The sequence below is a fragment of the Pistacia vera genome, unplaced genomic scaffold (assembly GCF_008641045.1).
Source record: "Pistacia vera cultivar Batoury unplaced genomic scaffold, PisVer_v2 Contig432, whole genome shotgun sequence".
Taxonomy (NCBI): Eukaryota; Viridiplantae; Streptophyta; class Magnoliopsida; order Sapindales; family Anacardiaceae; genus Pistacia; species Pistacia vera.
The window spans coordinates 832269-852711 of record NW_022196260.1 but is presented as its reverse complement, the minus strand read 5'-3'; the positions used below and the strand labels follow the sequence as shown (position 1 = coordinate 852711).

General features: G+C 35.5%; 6 protein-coding genes across 7 annotated transcripts; all 6 read left to right on the top strand.

Annotated features, from left to right (window-relative positions):
* The first annotated feature begins 731 nt into the window (after positions 1–731).
* On the top strand, positions 732–1149 carry LOC116143742 (auxin-responsive protein SAUR21-like). Its single transcript, XM_031429189.1, has one exon. The coding sequence runs from the start codon at positions 791–793 to the stop codon at positions 1091–1093; it is 303 nt and encodes a 100-aa protein (XP_031285049.1). The 5' UTR covers positions 732–790; the 3' UTR covers positions 1094–1149.
* A 464-nt stretch (positions 1150–1613) lies between these two features.
* LOC116143732 (putative pentatricopeptide repeat-containing protein At3g23330) lies at positions 1614–3552 on the top strand. Its single transcript, XM_031429179.1, has one exon. The coding sequence runs from the start codon at positions 1628–1630 to the stop codon at positions 3065–3067; it is 1440 nt and encodes a 479-aa protein (XP_031285039.1). The 5' UTR covers positions 1614–1627; the 3' UTR covers positions 3068–3552.
* Positions 3553–4033: 481 nt separating this feature from the next.
* LOC116143736 (transcription initiation factor TFIID subunit 14b-like) lies at positions 4034–5515 on the top strand. The gene is made up of 3 exons (XM_031429183.1): positions 4034–4264; positions 4967–5055; positions 5160–5515. Exons 1-3 carry the CDS (start codon positions 4151–4153, stop codon positions 5383–5385), a joined length of 429 nt encoding a protein of 142 aa, XP_031285043.1. The 5' UTR covers positions 4034–4150; the 3' UTR covers positions 5386–5515.
* A 610-nt stretch (positions 5516–6125) lies between these two features.
* LOC116143699 (putative pentatricopeptide repeat-containing protein At3g23330) lies at positions 6126–8134 on the top strand. The gene has a single exon (XM_031429138.1). The coding sequence runs from the start codon at positions 6126–6128 to the stop codon at positions 7563–7565; it is 1440 nt and encodes a 479-aa protein (XP_031284998.1). The 3' UTR covers positions 7566–8134.
* A 406-nt stretch (positions 8135–8540) lies between these two features.
* LOC116143734 (transcription initiation factor TFIID subunit 14b) lies at positions 8541–13579 on the top strand. 2 transcript variants are annotated; one of them, XM_031429181.1, is made up of 6 exons: positions 8541–8762; positions 9465–9553; positions 9658–9879; positions 11046–11230; positions 11310–11431; positions 12572–13159. In XM_031429181.1, exons 1-6 carry the CDS (start codon positions 8649–8651, stop codon positions 12587–12589), a joined length of 750 nt encoding a protein of 249 aa, XP_031285041.1. In that variant the 5' UTR covers positions 8541–8648; the 3' UTR covers positions 12590–13159. The 2 variants fall into 2 exon arrangements, with proteins under 2 accessions (XP_031285041.1, XP_031285040.1); XM_031429180.1 differs by lacking the exon at positions 12572–13159 and adding an exon at positions 13281–13579 and having other exon boundaries at positions 8545–8762.
* Positions 13580–17312: 3733 nt separating this feature from the next.
* LOC116143737 (auxin-responsive protein SAUR50-like) lies at positions 17313–18058 on the top strand. The gene has a single exon (XM_031429184.1). The coding sequence runs from the start codon at positions 17400–17402 to the stop codon at positions 17712–17714; it is 315 nt and encodes a 104-aa protein (XP_031285044.1). The 5' UTR covers positions 17313–17399; the 3' UTR covers positions 17715–18058.
* The last annotated feature ends 2385 nt before the right edge of the window (positions 18059–20443 follow it).

Below are 20443 nucleotides of genomic sequence, written 5' to 3'. Positions count from 1 at the left end.
CTTTTTTATCACATGGTTTGGTACCCAGAATGAGAAAATGCAAACCGGGGATCAAAAACAAGAGCAGGGAATGATTTGGAAGAAAAAAGACTGAGCCTAAAAGTCTAAATTTAAATGAGATACATATGGGAGACGAATGTTTATCTCATTCCCAGTCACCTTATCCTAAATTATATTTTACATATGTTGCTGAACAGTCCAATTCTCAACACCAACTGCTGTTTTCATTGTCCCCAATGTTACACTACAAATTGTTATCTTCAATTTAAGCAATTTTCTTCTATCTCTTTTGTTTGCCCCCAGTTGTGATAGGTGTTACAAATGCATCCTACATCTTGCTTTCCCTTATAAACACTCTTAAAAAATTGTCTGAAGCTTGTCTGTAATCAAAGGACGCTTAGTTTTATATCCATATCAACAATGACTAACCAACTGTCCTTGCCAATTCTTTATACCATCCTCCCTTGGCCTGTTGTTGAAGTTGTAGGCCAATGTTGATTGTCAACAAACTAGCATGAAATCTTTTCAGACTCTAATCTTTGTTCATTAGTTGGAAGGCAAAGCCATGTGATACCCTCTTCAGCTATGTCCTCAGCAGACCCCAGCAAATTTTTCTCTTGGCCACTCACTCAAGATTTTAGAAGATTTCATCTATATATACGCACATGTTTCAATAACAAGCCAACTCAAGCTTCACTTACCAACTGATAGCCTTTCCTTAAGCAACAATCCTCCAAGTTTTTTCTCTTGATTCATATTTGAAACAGAAATTACATATTAAGTACTAGCCATGGGTATTCGTATTCCAGGTTTCATTCTTGCTAAACAAGTTCTTTGTCAGTCTGTTCAAACCGCTAAGAAAGGAGTTTCAACATCTTTAGATGTACCAAAAGGCTTTTTTGCAGTGTATGTTGGAGAAACTCAGAAGAAGCGCTTTGTGGTTCCTGTATCCTATCTGAACCAGCCTTTGTTTCAAGATTTGCTAAATAAAGCAGAAGAGGAATTTGGCTTCAACCATCCAATGGGTGATTTAACAATTCCTTGTGGAGAAGACACTTTCATTGATGTCACTTCTCGCTTAAATAGATCATAGGAGAAGGCACTAATTCTTATCCACTCTAACACAATTTTGTATGCTTGACCCAAAAAAAAAAAAAAAAAAAAGAGAAAAAGAGAATCTTGCAAGGCAGGAATTGCCGATTTGATGTAAATATTGTTTCCTCCTCTTTTGATAGAAGAGTTGTTGAGATTGAGATCTTCCCATATAAGAAAATTTAGCAATGGAATACAATTCGACTTTCATCTGAAATTCATGATACTCTTTCGTTTTATGATCATTCTCCACATTTAGATGAATAGCATTTTTAAACTTCCCATCAATAACAGGAGTCTTAAGTCCAATTCAACCTCATTTTTTATAGAATGGGTTCAATTACTTTCTGTAATGACCATTTACATTCCTATCAATCCTGTAATCCAGGGATTTCTCCCCGTATACATTACGAGGTGAAATTAGTCATTTGTGCCAGACACCATTTTGAACATACTTCTTGCTTTTAACTGTTATCACAGACTAAGAACACTCGAACATTTTATCGAACACTTAAACCTTATTAGCCTCATCTTGATGTCAGATCAATCCCACCTTCACACCCCAAAAACCTTTAGTTCCATCACTCAATTTTTACATAACTGCTCCCAAACAAAAAATCTAAGAGGCATTAAGACTCTCTATGCGCACCTATTTAGAACAGGCTTACTCTACTCTTCCCCCATTATTCAAAGTAAACTCATATTCTCGTACACAACATGCCTTCACGAAAACAACATTAAAACCTTTACCAACTGCTTTAAATTTATAAACCACAACAACCCATTACCCTTTAACGTTCTAATATCTGATTTTTTTAGAAATAGGTTATCTTTTTGTTCTCTAAAAACCTTGTCTTTCATGCATTTTCATGGTGTTCCTTTAGATACTTATGCTTTATGTAGTTCTTTGGCGGCATCATCTTCTACAAAAGAAGTTACGTTTGGTAAAGAAGTACATGCCCATGTAATGAAATCAGGTTGGTTGTCTAGTGTTTTTGTTGGCAGTGCTTTGGTCGATTTGTATGCAAAATTATCGTTTGTTACTGATGCCAAAATGGTGTTCGATGAAATTCCTGTGAAGAATAGCGTATGTGCAAATGCACTTTTATCGGGTTATTGTCAGGCTGAATTGTGGGCTGAGGTTCTTGAATTAGTTCGACTGATGCCTATATTGAAGTTAGATTATGATCACTTCACATTATCAGCAATGCTACGTGCTTGTGCAGGACTATCTGCAACTGAATTTGGTAGGCAGGTGCATGCTTATTTGATACGTAAATTCAATGAGGTAGAGAATGATGTATTTATGCAGAGTTCTTTGATTGAGATGTATGGTAAGTGTGGTTCAATGTTGAAGGCATTGCACGTATTCAATTTGGCCGGTTATAGGACAGGAGCTGAAAGAAACAAGGATGTTGTTCTCTGGACTTCAATGCTTGGTGTATGCGGTAGAAATGGACACTTTAAAGATGTGATTAAGTTATACAATGCAATGTTGAGGGAAGGAACAAAACCAGACGAGGTGGCATTTGTGACAGTAATCTCAGCCTGTGGTCACACTGGCCAAGTCAAACTTGGGATTGAGTATTTTGAATCCATGGTTCGTGATTACAATTTGAATCCTGGTCTAGAGCACTATAGCTGCTTAGTTGATTTGCTATGCAGAGCAGGTGAATTGGAAAAGGCATGGAACCTTATAAATGAGATGCTCCATAAAGGCCATGGCATAGGCAGTGTTTCTATGTGGGGGGCTTTACTTAGTGCTTGCTATGATTGTGGAAACTCTGAATTGGGTAAACTGGCTGCTCAAAAAGCTCTTCAATTAGACCCCCAGAATTCTGGAATTTACGTTATGTTATCCAATTTATATGCTAAGTTTGGTATGTGGAATGAGATTGGCCGATTGAGAGAATTGATGAAAGAAAAAGGACTGAAGAAAGATACCGGTTGTAGTTGGATTGAGGTCACAAGTTGAATGGAGTGGAATAGATTCTAAAGGAGAATCGTATTATATGACTAGGGTTTCCATTTCATTGAAGAGATGAGGTTCCATATTATGGTGCTTGCACCAGTGGTATTTGTTTCTTGAAAGCCTGAAATCTCAAGTAATCAAATGATCCCATCTAACCACTGTCGTAATCTCAAAGGCGAGGAAAAGATGAACAACTTGCATTTTACTGATTAATAATCTAAGAATTCTGCTGATTATGTAAGCTGGAGAATGCAATGCCTGAACAAGCACATGGCACTTATATCTATTAATTCTTGTTGAGGTTTCGACAGTCCTGCAAGGATAGTGAGAAAGTTAAAACTGGTTAATTGGCTGCTAAAGGGGGCAGTTAAACTGGTTCCTTAAAATGCCAGGATTGATGTCATATTATTAGATTAGTATCTAACTTTGGTTTGTGCAACAGTAGAGGTAGTTGATCCAGAATTGATCTGATATTTTGGCACCTTCAAGAATCACACATTCATGGAGTATAGCTGTGTGAAAGTAGAATCAGCAATGAAGATAAAACCTCCGTGTTCGCGTCGCAGTTCTTAGTGAAGAATAAGCTGCCAGAGATGTCCACATTCATGGAGTTTCTTTTTCTACTGCTTTATTGTATTGAACTCTGATGTAATCCTTCTTCAATCAGTTTAATTTCTTCCATTTAACTCTGGATTTATAGCAAACTCCTCTGTAAGTTCAAAACATTTTTGTAAGGTTAGGCTTATTAGGAATAACAGAAATAACTGCCAAAATAAAGGGGCCTCTTTGCAAAATTGTATTTACCGCTTTGAAGAAATTAAAAAACTCTTATATTTATAGTATGCATCAAATGTGAATCTGCCACGACACAATCGAAAGGTTTTATAGTCATTTCGAAAAATTATTGGCTTAGTTGTCAATGACATGTCCAGATCTCTACAGAGATTTCCGTGCTCTCGCTGTAGGCAAACTTTTCCCAAATCCTAACGTTCTCGAAATCAGACCCTGTAATTTCGAATACAAAAACCCTAAACTCTCCAAATAAAAACAACATTGATTCCTCAGAAGAAGAGTTTGTTTTAGGACATGATAAACAGTTCATCATCGATAAAGCACGGTCCAGATCAGCTTGAAATAAGTGGCCCCACTCTCAAATCACAACGTACCAAAATGAGCAAACCTGAAGACTCTGAAAGGAAGGTAAATAGACGGTAAAGGCTTCAATTTTCAATCCAAATTTGGACGATTACCCATTTCATACTCCACCAAAATAATGTTGCCCAGAAAGCCAAAACTGTTTTTTGAAAACGTTTTCTACCCTTGTTTACTGAAAACTCTGTTTTGGTGTCGCTTTATTTCTATCTATAATATAAAGCTGGCGTTTTTTCGTTGTAAGTTCAAATTTTGTCAATGTAACATCTTTCTGAATAACAAGATAATGTTACCCGGTAACCCAAACTGTTTTTTGAAACCACTTTTTATATTTCAAAATAAAACTTTACTTTGAGATTGCATTTACTTAAATGTGTTTCACTGAAATAATTTGAAACCGAGATTTGTTATAAGTTGAAATATGAATAATTGACATTTTCTTAATTCACAAAGTAACGAAAACTTTGTAATCCGGTGGCAAAAACTGTTTTTGCAACCAGTTTTTGAAATTTCCTCCAAAAACTCTGATTTTGAGATTATTCTTTTCTTTTTTGTGGTGTAATATTGTTGTACCCAGTTGATCTGAGTTTAAAGTTTCTTCTAAATCAAATTTTTTCGCCACACCAGTGTTACTTACACGCCAAAATTAATTTTTAAAATGCTATAGTTGCTAAACCATGAACTCTGTTTTGAAATTACATTATAGTTAATATAGTGTGGTTTTTTTAATGTGTTATGTTTCTTGTGTAGAATTTGAATAAGAAACTTAAAGATGTTGAAATTAGTGTTCCCATAGTGTACGGTAACGTTGCATTTTGGCTTGGCAAAAGAGCAAGCGAGTAAGTATCATTGTTGTTAAATGTTGCTAGTTTTATGGTAGCTTCTTTGTGCTACTTATATGTTCTTGTAAATGCTTAATTGCATTTTTTTAATGGCTAATTAGGTATCAATCTCACAAGTGGACTGTGTATGTTCGAGGGGCCACAAATGAGGATCTAAGTGTGATAATAAAACGTGTTGTTTTCCAGTTGCATTCCAGTTTCAATAATCCCACAAGGGTTTTGGAGTCACCACCGTTTGAGTTATCAGAGTCAGGATGGGGAGAATTTGAAATTGCAATCACGCTTTTTTTCCACAATGATGTTTGTGATAAGCCATTGAACTTGTGAGTTACTTTGCTTCTTATTATTATTGATTTACTTGAGCATTACTTAGCAATCAATGAATTCGTCCAGCCAAATTTGGGCGATGACAGTGTTTTCTGTATTCTCAAGAAAAGATTGATGACGAAGTTACAATAACGGATTAGAAATAAGCAATTGGTTCTGGTTATGCTTGTGAATCTGATTGTGAACATGGAGTAAATCATTACTGGTATTCAAGGAGCCAATTCCTGCTATGGCAATGCCACTTTAGCATACAGTTAAGAAAAAAAAAAAATTCACAACTTATGTGTTCAGTTGGCGGACTGTGTACCAAAAATGAATTCAATTAGATTAGTTTTAACCATGTATTTCATTAGCTATTTTTTTCATCATAGAATTCTAAAAAGTCACTGCACCTGAAAAAGAATTTGGTTGGATTTAATTGATTGAAATGATTGAAGCTGTTTGTTAATGTATATCATATTCTAAGGACAACCCATCCAGTGGTGGTGTTTGATCCTTTTTTTGATGAAGTGGGATGAATGAGTATTAAATGGAGTAGACTGCCAGAATGGAGTGATTCAGTAGGAAGTGTTAAGAGGGAGGGCGTAATCCAGGGATTTCTCCCCGTATACATTACGAGGTGAAATTAGTCATTTGTGCCAGACACCATTTTGAACATACTTCTTGCTTTTAACTGTTATCACAGACTAAGAACACTCGAACATTTTATCGAACACTTAAACCTTATTAGCCTCATCTTGATGTCAGATCAATCCCACCTTCAAACCCCAAAAACCTTTAGTTCCATCACTCAATTTTTACATAACTGCTCCCAAACAAAAAATCTAAGAGGCATTAAGACTCTCTATGCGCACCTATTTAGAACAGGCTTACTCTACTCTTCCCCCATTATTCAAAGTAAACTCATATTCTCGTACACAACATGCCTTCACGAAAACAACATTAAAACCTTTACCAACTGCTTTAAATTTATAAACCACAACAACCCATTACCCTTTAACGTTCTAATATCTGATTTTTTTAGAAATAGGTTATCTTTTTGTTCTCTAAAAACCTTGTCTTTCATGCATTTTCATGGTGTTCCTTTAGATACTTATGCTTTATGTAGTTCTTTGGCGGCATCATCTTCTACAAAAGAAGTTACGTTTGGTAAAGAAGTACATGCCCATGTAATGAAATCAGGTTGGTTGTCTAGTGTTTTTGTTGGCAGTGCTTTGGTCGATTTGTATGCAAAATTATCGTTTGTTACTGATGCCAAAATGGTGTTCGATGAAATTCCTGTGAAGAATAGCGTATGTGCAAATGCACTTTTATCGGGTTATTGTCAGGCTGAATTGTGGGCTGAGGTTCTTGAATTAGTTCGACTGATGCCTATATTGAAGTTAGATTATGATCACTTCACATTATCAGCAATGCTACGTGCTTGTGCAGGACTATCTGCAACTGAATTTGGTAGGCAGGTGCATGCTTATTTGATACGTAAATTCAATGAGGTAGAGAATGATGTATTTATGCAGAGTTCTTTGATTGAGATGTATGGTAAGTGTGGTTCAATGTTGAAGGCATTGCACGTATTCAATTTGGCCGGTTATAGGACAGGAGCTGAAAGAAACAAGGATGTTGTTCTCTGGACTTCAATGCTTGGTGTATGCGGTAGAAATGGACACTTTAAAGATGTGATTAAGTTATACAATGCAATGTTGAGGGAAGGAACAAAACCAGACGAGGTGGCATTTGTGACAGTAATCTCAGCCTGTGGTCACACTGGCCAAGTCAAACTTGGGATTGAGTATTTTGAATCCATGGTTCGTGATTACAATTTGAATCCTGGTCTAGAGCACTATAGCTGCTTAGTTGATTTGCTATGCAGAGCAGGTGAATTGGAAAAGGCATGGAACCTTATAAATGAGATGCTCCATAAAGGCCATGGCATAGGCAGTGTTTCTATGTGGGGGGCTTTACTTAGTGCTTGCTATGATTGTGGAAACTCTGAATTGGGTAAACTGGCTGCTCAAAAAGCTCTTCAATTAGACCCCCAGAATTCTGGAATTTACGTTATGTTATCCAATTTATATGCTAAGTTTGGTATGTGGAATGAGATTGGCCGATTGAGAGAATTGATGAAAGAAAAAGGACTGAAGAAAGATACCGGTTGTAGTTGGATTGAGGTCACAAGTTGAATGGAGTGGAATAGATTCTAAAGGAGAATCGTATTATATGACTAGGGTTTCCATTTCATTGAAGAGATGAGGTTCCATATTATGGTGCTTGCACCAGTGGTATTTGTTTCTTGAAAGCCTGAAATCTCAAGTAATCAAATGATCCCATCTAACCACTGTCGTAATCTCAAAGGCGAGGAAAAGATGAACAACTTGCATTTTACTGATTAATAATCTAAGAATTCTGCTGATTATGTAAGCTGGAGAATGCAATGCCTGAACAAGCACATGGCACTTATATCTATTAATTCTTGTTGAGGTTTCGACAGTCCTGCAAGGATAGTGAGAAAGTTAAAACTGGTTAATTGGCTGCTAAAGGGGGCAGTTAAACTGGTTCCTTAAAATGCCAGGATTGATGTCATATTATTAGATTAGTATCTAAATTTGGTTTGTGCAACAGTAGAGGTAGTTGATCCAGAATTGATCTGATATTTTGGCACCTTCAAGAATCACACATTCATGGAGTATAGCTGTATGAAAGTAGAATCAGCAATGAAGATAAAACCTCCGTGTACGCTTCGCAGTTCTTAGTGAAGAATAAGCTGCCAGAGATGTCCACATTCATGGAGTTTCTTTTTCTACTGCTTTATTGTATTGAACTCTGATGTAATCCTTCTTCATTCAATTTAATTTCTTCCATTTAACTCTGGATTTATAGCAAACTCCTCTGTAAGTTCAAAACATTTTTGTAAGGTTAGGCTTATTAGGAATAACAGAAATAACCGCCAAAATAAAGGGGCCTCTTTGCAAAATTGTATTTACTGCTTTGAAGAAATAAAAAAACTCTTATATTTATAGTATGCATCAAATGTGAATCTGCCACGACACAATCGAAAGGTTTTATAGTCATTTCGAAAAATTATTGGCTTAGTTGTCAATGACATGTCCAGATCTCTACAGAGATTTCCGTGCTCTCGCTGTAGGCAAACTTTTCCCAAATCCTAACGTTCTCGAAATCAGACCCTGTAATTTCGAATACAAAAACCCTAAACTCTCCAAATAAAAACAACATTGATTCCTCAGAAGAAGAGTTTGTTTTAGGACATGATAAACAGTTCATCATCGATAAAGCACGGTCCAGATCAGCTTGAAATAAGTGGCCCCACTCTCAAATCACAACGTACCAAAATGAGCAAACCTGAAGACTCTGAAAGGAAGGTAAATAGACGGTAAAGGCTTCAATTTTCAATCCAAATTTGGACGATTACCCATTTCATACTCCACCAAAATAATGTTGCCCAGAAAGCCAAAACTGTTTTTTGAAAACGTTTTCTACCCTTGTTTACTGAAAACTCTGTTTTGGTGTCGCTTTATTTCTATCTATAATATAAAGCTGGCGTTTTTTCGTTGTAAGTTCAAATTTTGTCAATGTAACATCTTTCTGAATAACAAGATAATGTTACCCGGTAACCCAAACTGTTTTTTGAAACCACTTTTTATATTTCAAAATAAAACTTTACTTTGAGATTGCATTTACTTAAATGTGTTTCACTGAAATAATTTGAAACCGAGATTTGTTATAAGTTGAAATATGAATAATTGACATTTTCTTAATTCACAAAGTAACGAAAACTTTGTAATCCGGTGGCAAAAACTGTTTTTGCAACCAGTTTTTGAAATTTCCTCCAAAAACTCTGATTTTGAGATTATTCTTTTCTTTTTTGTGGTGTAATATTGTTGTACCCAGTTGATCTGAGTTTAAAGTTTCTTCTAAATCAAATTTTTTCGCCACACCAGTGTTACTTACACGCCAAAATTAATTTTTAAAATGCTATAGTTGCTAAACCATGAACTCTGTTTTGAAATTACATTATAGTTAATATAGTGTGGTTTTTTTAATGTGTTATGTTTCTTGTGTAGAATTTGAATAAGAAACTTAAAGATGTTGAAATTAGTGTTCCCATAGTGTACGGTAACGTTGCATTTTGGCTTGGCAAAAGAGCAAGCGAGTAAGTATCATTGTTGTTAAATGTTGCTAGTTTTATGGTAGCTTCTTTGTGCTACTTATATGTTCTTGTAAATGCTTAATTGCATTTTTTTAATGGCTAATTAGGTATCAATCTCACAAGTGGACTGTGTATGTTCGAGGGGCCACAAATGAGGATCTAAGTGTGATAATAAAACGTGTTGTTTTCCAGTTGCATTCCAGTTTCAATAATCCCACAAGGGTTTTGGAGTCACCACCGTTTGAGTTATCAGAGTCAGGATGGGGAGAATTTGAAATTGCAATCACGCTTTTTTTCCACAATGATGTTTGTGATAAGCCATTGAACTTGTGAGTTACTTTGCTTCTTATTATTATTGATTTACTTGAGCATTACTTAGCAATCAATGAATTCGTCCAGCCAAATTTGAGCAATGACAGTGTTTTCTGTATTCTCAAGAAAAGATTGATGACGAAGTTACAATAACGAATTAGAAATAAGCAATTGGTTTTGGTTATGCTTGTGAATCTGATTGTGAACATGGAGTAAGTCATTACTGGTATTCAAGGAGCCAATTCCTGCTATGGCAATGCCACTTTAGCATACAGTTAAGAAAAAAAAAATTCACAACTTATGTGTTCAGTTGGCTGACTGTGTACCAAAAATGAATTCAATTAGATTAGTTTTAACCATGTATTTCATTAGCTATTTTTTTCATCATAGAATTCTAAAAAGTCACTGCACCTGAAAAAGAATTTGGTTGGATTTAATTGATTGAAATGATTGAAGCTGTTTGTTAATGTATATCATATTCTAAGGACAACCCATCCAGTGGTGGTGTTTGATCCTTTTTTTGATGAAGTGGGATGAATGAGTATTAAATGGAGTAGACTGCTAGAATGGAGTGATTCAGTAGGAAGTGTTAAGAGGGACTACTCCACCTCCCTTCTTCATCTCTCAAGAACTTTATTCTCTCTCCACCATCTCTCTTTCTCTGTACCCTTCTCCACCATGACTGTCTCCTTTGGTTAACTTTCATCCACTGCCAACCTTATTCTCCACAGAAAATGCTATCCATTACTCACCTCTTCATTAAATCAGCTTGCAGTCCAAGCCTCATTGCTTGACAATGAAGGTACACAAGGTTAGTATATGTATACATACATACATACATATATATACACCCGCACACACAAAGTAGCTTTTAGATGTAAGTCAAACAGAAGATCAACGTTGTGAAGGCCTTCTTATGTTAGAGAGAGTCCCTTTTTGTCTTTTGCATACATTAGTTGTTGTGTTGTTTGCGCAGGTGTGACTTTTAGAGAGTAATAAGCTCATGCTTGATCTTGTTTTGATAATACAAAGAGCAGTTTCTTTAGCAGCAGGGTTTTATTTTAGTTTTTTCAACAGAAATATCAAATCTCATGATCATATCATATGATTCAAAGCCACTATGTAAAAATCCAGAATTTGAAAACAACAGGATTAACTCTATTCATGTTCAAATTATGCTCAGGTTTCATCATCTGAAGTTGTACCCAGAGGATGAATCTGGTCCCATGTCCACAAAGAAGCCTGTGGTTGTTGAATCCTATGATGAGATTGTTTTCACCGAGCCTTCTGAAAGCTTTTTAGCTCGTGTGCAAAATCATCCAGTTATAACCTTACCCAGATTGCCTGCTGGTTTTACTTTACCTCCTGGTAAGTTGAAGAACTGTATTGTCTACAGATATTTTTCTCTACAATGCTTGAGATAAATAGTTGCCTCAAATTACTGTAGCACCAACTGAGGATACAAGTAAAAAGAAGAGAGGAGACACTAAAGATCATCCCTTGGGCCAGTGGTTCATGAATTTCTCAGAAGCAGATGAGCTATTACAACTTGCAGCAGCTCGTCAGCAGGTCAGCAAGAATGGAATGCTTCCCATTTTATTCACTTGTTCAATTTCTATAAAAGACTTGATATTGATGATGAAATAAGTGACTGATGGATAACATATACTTCTTGGTTTCCTTGCATGCATATATGGGGTCTATGATATATGTATTCTTGATGAAAATCCATTCATTTTATGGGTCTAGATAATGCAGTTTGTGGATACCTTTTACTACAACAGTATGCCATGTGTCATGATGCCAATTTCATCGCTAAAGCTGATTTTGTATTTTGTGGAGAAATTACATTTGGAAGGAAATTTATTTTCTTAATCACTCCATACTTTTAAGTGATCCTCAATATAGGTGCAACAAATTTGGAGTTTCACTTTTTTTTGTTCACCTTGGGGCAAACTTCTGTATCATTACAGGATTTCTTTTCCTGGTTAAATCAAGGAATTGGCCATAACCATCCTCCCTATGGATCCTACTTGTTTGTTACCAGAGGCTCTGGGTGCATGACCACCCTTGCAGCATATGGTTTTTGGTGCTTGCATGAAATAACCCTATGGATAGCTGACTGTATCCCATCTTATTTTTAACTGTTGCTTTCTATCCTTTCAATGCATGGTCATAAGTAGACCAACTTCCTAGCAGGCACAAACTTTCACCCAATGCTCACTGCAAGCTCCCTACGAACTTAATTGGCACCAGTAAATCTCTTAAAATTCAATGAACAGATTTTTGGCATGGAAATGCCATTAGCAATTTGATAGTTGTACTTATTTGTGTGGATATCAAACTATGGATCATTTTGAAAGCATTGGTTGTTGATTTCAAGCTTTTTACCCGTTTTCCTACGGTACAAATGTAACTTCAGAAGACTGGGCACTCATGGTACATAAAGCTGTATGTGCTTTCAGCATCCTTAGGGCTGGATTATGTTCATCAGTAGTTGAAGAGTAATAAAGAGATCATAAAATTTTTCATGTGAAGGGGCTAAATAGTTGTTAAAACTCTTTTAGTATAACATTCTTTCATCTATCTAATGAACTTGTGAGAAACTATTGATAAGTCGCAGCTCTATAGTTCATACGTATGTCCTCTGATGCTTCAAAGTATGTTGCTTCCATTTAATGATCCAAACTACCACTATGTCTACTTTAGACTTGTTTTCAGCACTAGAAGGATGACTAAAGTGATGGAAAACAACATATGTACCAATTGATAAGACCAGTTGCTGAGAAATGAGTCAGATTGTGAAGATTGGAACAGCAGCACAAGATCAGTTGTCAAAGCCATTTCCCAGCAATATGTCTACTTGAGACTTGTTTTCAGCACTAGGAAGGATGACTAAAGGGGTGGAAAAAAACATGTATACCAATTGATAAGACCAGTTGCTGGGAAATGAGTCAGATTGTGAAGATTGGAACAGCGGCGCAAGATCCAATTGTCCATATATAGTTGGTCTCACATGATTTTCTTGATAATGTCTCTGCCATATGATTTACTGAACACCTTGACTGTGCTCTACATCAGAAAGTATAGAATTGGTTATTAGTACAGGGTTTTCTTCCTTTCTTTTTTCATAGATTTCAAAGTCTTATCACTTCAGTTGTTATGAAGGCAAGTCTTCATAGGGCATTATCTGAAAGGCCTGCTGTTGTTTTGATCAACATTTTATTCATTTCTGTGTTTCAGAAGTTATACATTAGCTGTGTACTCATGATTTATCTGGATGCAGCCTTATTTTGATTAACAGTGCATCGAGGAATTTTATTCAAGTTCTATATATCTTAGTTATAAGATAAACTGTTTCACGATTTCACAGATATCTGGAAGTTAAATATCTTGACGTGTAGCTCCTCTGTGTTAGGTGCAAGCTCATATTGCAAAACTGAGACGACAGATAAGTTTGATAGATGGGCAGCAGCAACAGTTGAGATCAACCTCAGACCAGTAACTGTATATTACTCCTGCAATTTTTGGAGATGTCTACTTCAAATTGATTTTGCAGCAAAGCCATGTGATAGCATAGGAATGTACCATTGATATTTTTTTTCTTGGGTATCAAGAGTTTTGTTCCTTTTGCTTCTTAATTTCTTTTTCTCTGTGGTTGCCTTTATTTGACAATTTTGCTCTGGTTGATTAACAAAAGAAATAAAAAACAAGAATTATTTGAGTAATAGAGAGGTTAAATATTTTTGAAGTAACTGCATTTTCATATGGAATGCTGAGATAAAGATTAGTGCTCTCCCAAGTGAATAGGATTTGACAGCTGAATGGACTTTACTTCACTACTCCCTAATGATTTGAAAATGTCTCTACACGAAATCAAGTAATGTTGATCTGTATTTGAGAGCTGATTAAACCAGCCACCAAAGTTAGAATCTTAGTTGAAGTGGGTACCAAAACTTGTACCATTGAAGTGGTCCTCAATGAAATTATATACAGTACATATCCGTAAAAGCTGAGGCGAGGAGTGAGGAGCATTAACTGGTACATCTGTCCTTTTGATTCCTTCACATAGTGGTAAATTAAAATGGGGTCATCAGTTCTGGCTTTTGGTTGGGGTCCTGCATGTGCTGTCCTGGTCATTTCAATATAATTCGATTGTGACTCTCATCTCTCCAGGTACAACCCTTTTCCTTAAATCTCTGAAGTCCTCTTAATTTTTGTCAACCAGGTCCACTCAAATAATTTCAACAACTTCATAATGCCCATCTTTACCTGGGATTCTAAAGCTCAAGCTACTAATCCCATTATTAGTCTTGGTTTAATCGTCATTTCAATTGTTTTTCTTTTCTTTTTTCTTCTTTGTGTGTGTATTTTTTTCAACTTTGGCATACAGCAAGTCACACCTAATGATTAACTTCCATCTTTTCACATACCAATCTCTGTTCCTCAAGGCTTGTGTTTCGAGTTCGACCTTGACCCCTTTACATCCCATTCCCATGTGAGAGTGCCTGGTTTTGCCTCTTTATACTTTGGTGGCATCACCATCTGTTATCTAATCAAAGTCTGTGCAGATATATATGACCTCATCAAGAATTTTTTTTCAGTCTTATTAATGTTTTCACATGCTTCTGTTAACCAAATTCTTCCCTGTTATTCTTTTTCTTCCTCTTGTTTTCTACTAGAGCTGCAGGGACTTTATGACTTATCATTCCAACATCTCCATACAACCCACTTGGGGTTGAATTCATTCATATACGAGTCCTATTCTCTTCAATTAATGTTCTAATTCCATACATCGAATATGAAAAATGCTCTGGTTTTCAAATTTGCATCTCAAGTGATGTGACATCAATCAATGACGTTTAACTTACCAAATTTGTTTCATCATCCGCAAGACAATGCATAATGCATTATCCTTATCCAATAAAATTGTCAATAGTCATTTAACTTCCATTGTCTAATATATCCATGGATTATGTAAATTATCCTTTTTTTTTTTTTTTTTTTTTTTTGTTTGGTATCTGGAGGTTATCCAGGTCAGTTTATGTATATCTCAATTAGTCCCTCAAGACCCTGAAATTACCAGTCAAACAAGCTTCCAATAGATACCCCTTATTAGTAGTCGTGGGGATTCAAACTCGGGACATCTTGAATCATACATCCAAGAGTCCCAAGCGAACTGCCAAACTGCCTAGAGTTAGTTGAGAACAATCCTTTCATGCCATGGCATGACATTAACAAGTCCAAATATAAATTGAATCTTGCATCACGCCATTGATTCGGGATAGAACTAAGAGAAAAGACAAAGATAGCTTATGAAATAAAGTTACTTGAGATGATATGGGTTATAGTTACTATGAACAATAGGAGTTTGGAATGATCTCACAAAGACCTTGTCTTTACAAGAGAGTTTTGGGAGCAAGAGTAACATGGGGTTGCATGTGCTAAAAAAAGGCTAAGTCATTATCAACCATATATACAAAATGTCATGGCCTTATGCAATATGCTAACCTCTTGGCTCTCGCCTCAGAAGGGGCACCGCATTTCGGTGAGTTAGAGGTGGGCCTTCATCTCCTTTCTGTTTTTTATCATTTATCCCTTTCCCCCAACCAATCTCCTTCACAGAACATGCCTGCACTTATTTCTAAGACGGTGACCTATGCTTATTTACTTTCTTTTTCTCGTATAACATTATGAAATTTGATGGATCTTGTTAAAGAAAAATCTCATGTTATAAGAGTATAATATATTATCTATAGGTTTTTCAAGAAAATAGAAACAATAGTCGATTGTATTTTATTCCAATCATTGACCAATTCTATCATTTTATCATACTTAGGTAGCAAAGTGTTAGGCAGATGGTAATGGATTTGCCCAGATGAAGGAATGTAGGCAAAGTTATAGTAAAGTTAACTTTGTTAAGACTGAATTTGCAATATCATGAACATACTGAGGATGGAGAGAAACAAAAAGAGAAGACACAAAAGCAGGACATTGCCGTCTGAAGCATTAAATCCATAGGCTTTTCACAGATCATTTTATGAGCCTTAGAACATGAAGCCAGGCTTTGAAGATATCAGTGATGCACAATATTTTTAAATTATGTCTGATTAGAACTACTCTTTGTATTTGGTGGTGGTGGTGGTAGGGGTGGGGGTTGCTTCAGGACCACAAATTATGGAAGCTCTCTCTTGTTGGGACACTCATTTCATCTAACTAACACTTCAAAACTAGATAACAACCATGTGTATAAGCTGGATATTTTAACATGAGCCATTTTTTTTTTTTTTAAAAATGAATAAAAATTTTGCCGAAAACCCAGAATCTAAATCTCTTGATGGGAGGAGGAACACAAGTAAAAATGAAAGTAGTAATGAAGTCAAAAGGTGTAAAAAATGAGCAGTAAAATACACATGGGTTTCTGCAAGAAAACTTTTGTTCTGCTTGGAGAAAGTGTTTTCTTTATCTGATAATCTACAGAAGAATCACAATTCACAAAACAAAACAAGCAGAAAAAACCAAACTGTCAACAGTTTTGTACTCTCCAGTACAGTTACTATTGGCCCGTGATTTTAGGTAGAGAGAGTTAATTTAGCAATGAATTAAGGAGAATCATTTATAAATCAGTAAAAAGTAAAGACTAGAATTTGAATGCCCCATTTGTTTTATCTTCATAGCCAATATATCCGTGACTTTGAGTAGCCCCATTTCAACAAAATTATGAAATCACAAAACAATAACTAAAATAAACTACAGAAGATCTACCTTTTAATATAAGACAGAAAACTTCTGAAAGTAGCTGATATGATTAAAGAGAAACATAGAGAATCATATTGAGATTACACCTTGGATCAAAATTGTAAAATAACATGGGTACTGCTAAAAGTTAAAACTTTTTCTGAACATAACACAGAATGTTTGATATTCTTGCTTAAATAAATCAATTAAGCTAAGCTAGCTAGTACTGGATGGCAGTTACAAGGTACAATATATTATAAATATAAAGAGGGTTTGTGATTAAAACTCAGAATCATATCTTCAAAATGAGCTGAACCTTAAACTTATAAAGCAGGTAAAAGACCAAATAGGTTGTTCTTGTTCTTTCTTTTTGGACATATAAAACATTATTCAAAGGGAAAGAAAGAAACAAATATGGAGAAGTTTAAGTTGGTTTTGAAATATGAAGAAGGAGCATTGATGAGAAAGGGAAAGATGAGAGAAAATAGACAAGGGAATAAAGATTTGATATTTAGTAATACTAGAGCCTTATAATTAGCCTATATCAAAGAGAAGAGGGTCCATAGTGTCATTAGGAGGAGCAACAAACAATGGTTAACCAAATGGCTTTGGCTCCCACCATGTCTTTTACTCTCTTACACAAACCCCATAACACCCGTGCTATGTCTTTTACTCTCTCTCTCTCTCTCTCTCAATCTCTTAATAAATACCCCCTTATCATCCCCATTCAACTTCAACACAACACCTCTACTTGCTTTTTTCAGTCTTTTATCTCTCTCTTTCTCTCAACTTTCAAAAAATGGCCATTAGAAAGTCACACAAGTTGACACAACCAGCAGTATTGAAGCAAATTCTGAAGAGATGCTCAAGCTTAGGGAAGAAGCATGGGTACGATGAAGATGGGCTTCCAGTTGACGTACCAAAAGGTCACTTTGCAGTTTATGTTGGTGAAAACAGAAGTAGATATATTGTTCCAATCTCATTCTTGACTCACCCTGAGTTTCAATGTTTACTTCGACAAGCTGAAGAAGAGTTTGGGTTTGATCACGATATGGGCCTCACTATTCCTTGTGAAGAAGTCGTTTTTCGCTCTTTAACTTCAATGCTTAGATGAAACAAAATTATTAAAGAGTGTGGTTTGCTTGGAGAAGATGATCTCTAAGATGAAGCTAGCTAATCAACACATCCACTTTTGCTAGCTTCTCTTTTTTTTACCATCTTCTTCATTGTAATTTCTTGATGATCTCCATGGTTTTTTTTCTTTGTTTCTTTTATTTATTATTATTATTTTTTTCACTTTCGTCCCAATTCATTTGGGTTTTCAATGTTTAGAGACTCTAACTTTAATGTACCCTGGGTTAGACTTGTAAAAAGTGTAAGGGTTTTCCTCATAGATGGATCATGCTCTGTGAGAGAAGTTAATGTTAAGGAAAATTAAGCAAGCAGATTTGGATTTGCCTTCCTCTCTCTGTCTCTCTGTCTGGTTTAAGTGATTCAGATGTATGCATGGCTTGAAACTTGGGCAAAAACAACATCTTCAGTCAAATCTAATCAAAGAGACATACGTACATGTATAACTTTATATTTTTTTCTTCAAAAGAATGTGGATCTACATATACATATATAAAACATAACATTTAGTTTGTCAGAGAGAATCTGGTGTACGTTAATATGTACGGATCTTCGGCTTTCAGGTTACATTTTCAGGTTATAATAAAGAATGTGAAATGTCGGTTTTATTATTCAATGATCTCTCTCTTTCTTCGGAGTATGCAAAGCAAGAAAATTTTGAAGGGTTAATATTAAAAGTCAAGTTGAATGGTCATGTGATCACACTGACAGTCTCTTTTACCAAGTTTGAAACCATTACATGTTCACTGCTACTCATCACACCAGTAAGTACTGCGCTTGTTTTTATTACGAGTAAGCTGGCATGCATTGGATGCGACCATACCAACACGAATCTTATCAGAAAGGTTAAACGGATACTATCAGAATTCTGAAAGTAAGTGTGTATGGGCAAGAGCAACACTAGGATGATATTGCACCCTTTTTTTATTAAAAACGATCACTGTAAGGCTGATGGTAAAAAAACAAAAAAATATTTCATAAACTCTAGAGGTTGAGTCATTACAAGATGATTACCGAAGAACTTACCTAATTGTTAACTTTAAAACCCTAAAAGGTTAGTTAAATTATGCAGATACTGACCCAAACATCCGCTTACCAAAAAGAAAAAAGAAAAAGCTGGCATGCATTTTGATTATATTTTGTTCTCGGGTTTGGGATGGAATCTCATTTGAATATATCAAATCAAATGAACAGAATGATTAATTTGAGATATAAAATGGTGGGAACATGCGCTGCAGTCTGCACATGCTTGTGTACCATTTGTCCTATATATATATATACACACATTATACAAGCAGTTAATCTGCATGAGTGGAATTAACCGAAGGAAATATAGAATACATATGCATATATGGCCAGCAATGAAAATAGTTCTTAAATGTCACTTAATTGATAGCCTTTCTCCCCATTTGCTTCCATTAATGGAGCAGATTTATATATCCTCGGCTATCGTTGTTGAAAGAAGAAGATGATTTGTTTTGTTTGCTCATAATAATAAAGAAACAGTAGTAATGGTTATGTAGATGGATTGCTTTTGAGTATTATAAAGGACAAACAAATTCGGGACAGAAGAAACCTAATCCACCCGTGAGTTTATTTGGTTTAGAATCACAACAGAGGAAAATGAAAAATATCTACCCATGCCGATTGACAGATACTATAACATACAATTTTTTAAGTTCCTCTTTCCAAGCCCGTTCATTAATTTTCATGCAATATTAATATGTATTAACCGGGGCCGACGGTTAACTAAGACACTTAGATATATTAATCAAAAAAATTTGAGTTCGATTCACTTGGGTTGCTAATGGTAAGGGTGTTCAGTTCCGGATACCCTATATTTTTTGAAGGAACCAGAACCGATAGTCCCTTGAAATTTGAAACTAGATGGTTCCGATTTTGGTTCTGGTTACCCTGTAAAATTACAAGGACCCCCCAAAAGTTTTTAAAATGCCCCCCTCCCCCACCTAGCACTTGTTAACAAAAATAAAATTACAAATTATAAATTCAAAATTATAAACTCCATTACTTTGTAAAGATAGATTCTCAAAAGTTAAACCAACTTACTTTAAATGTTATGAAATATAAATATAAATGTATTCACATTACTTTTTCTACAAATNGCTTGTTTTTATTACGAGTAAGCTGGCATGCATTGGTTGCGACCATACCAACACGAATCTTATCAGAAAGGTTAAACTGATCCTATCAGAATTCTGAAATTAAGTGTGTATGGCCGAGAGCAATACTAGGGTGAGTGACCTCGTGTGAAGTGAAATCCTTATATTGCACCTTTTTTTTTATTAAAAACGATTACTGTGAGATCTGATGGTAAAAAAATTAAAAAATATTTCATAAACTTCTGAGTTTGAGTCATTAGAGGGATGATCACTTAAGAGTTTACCTAATTATTAACTTTAAAACCCTGAAAGATTAGTTAAATTATGCACGTACTGACCCAAACATCTGACAGGTCAGTACGTGCGTTACAACACAGATCCGACGGGTCTGTGTCGTAACACAATTTTTCGGCTAGATTCCGGCCGTGGTGGCCAATGGTTCTGGGTACCCTGTAAACTTATAAGGACCCCCCAAAAGTTTTTAAAATAGCAAAAAAACTCTTAAAAACTTACAAATACACCCCTGGCACTTGTTAACAAAAATAAAATTATAAATTCAAAATTACAAACTTCATTACTTTGTAAAGGTGGA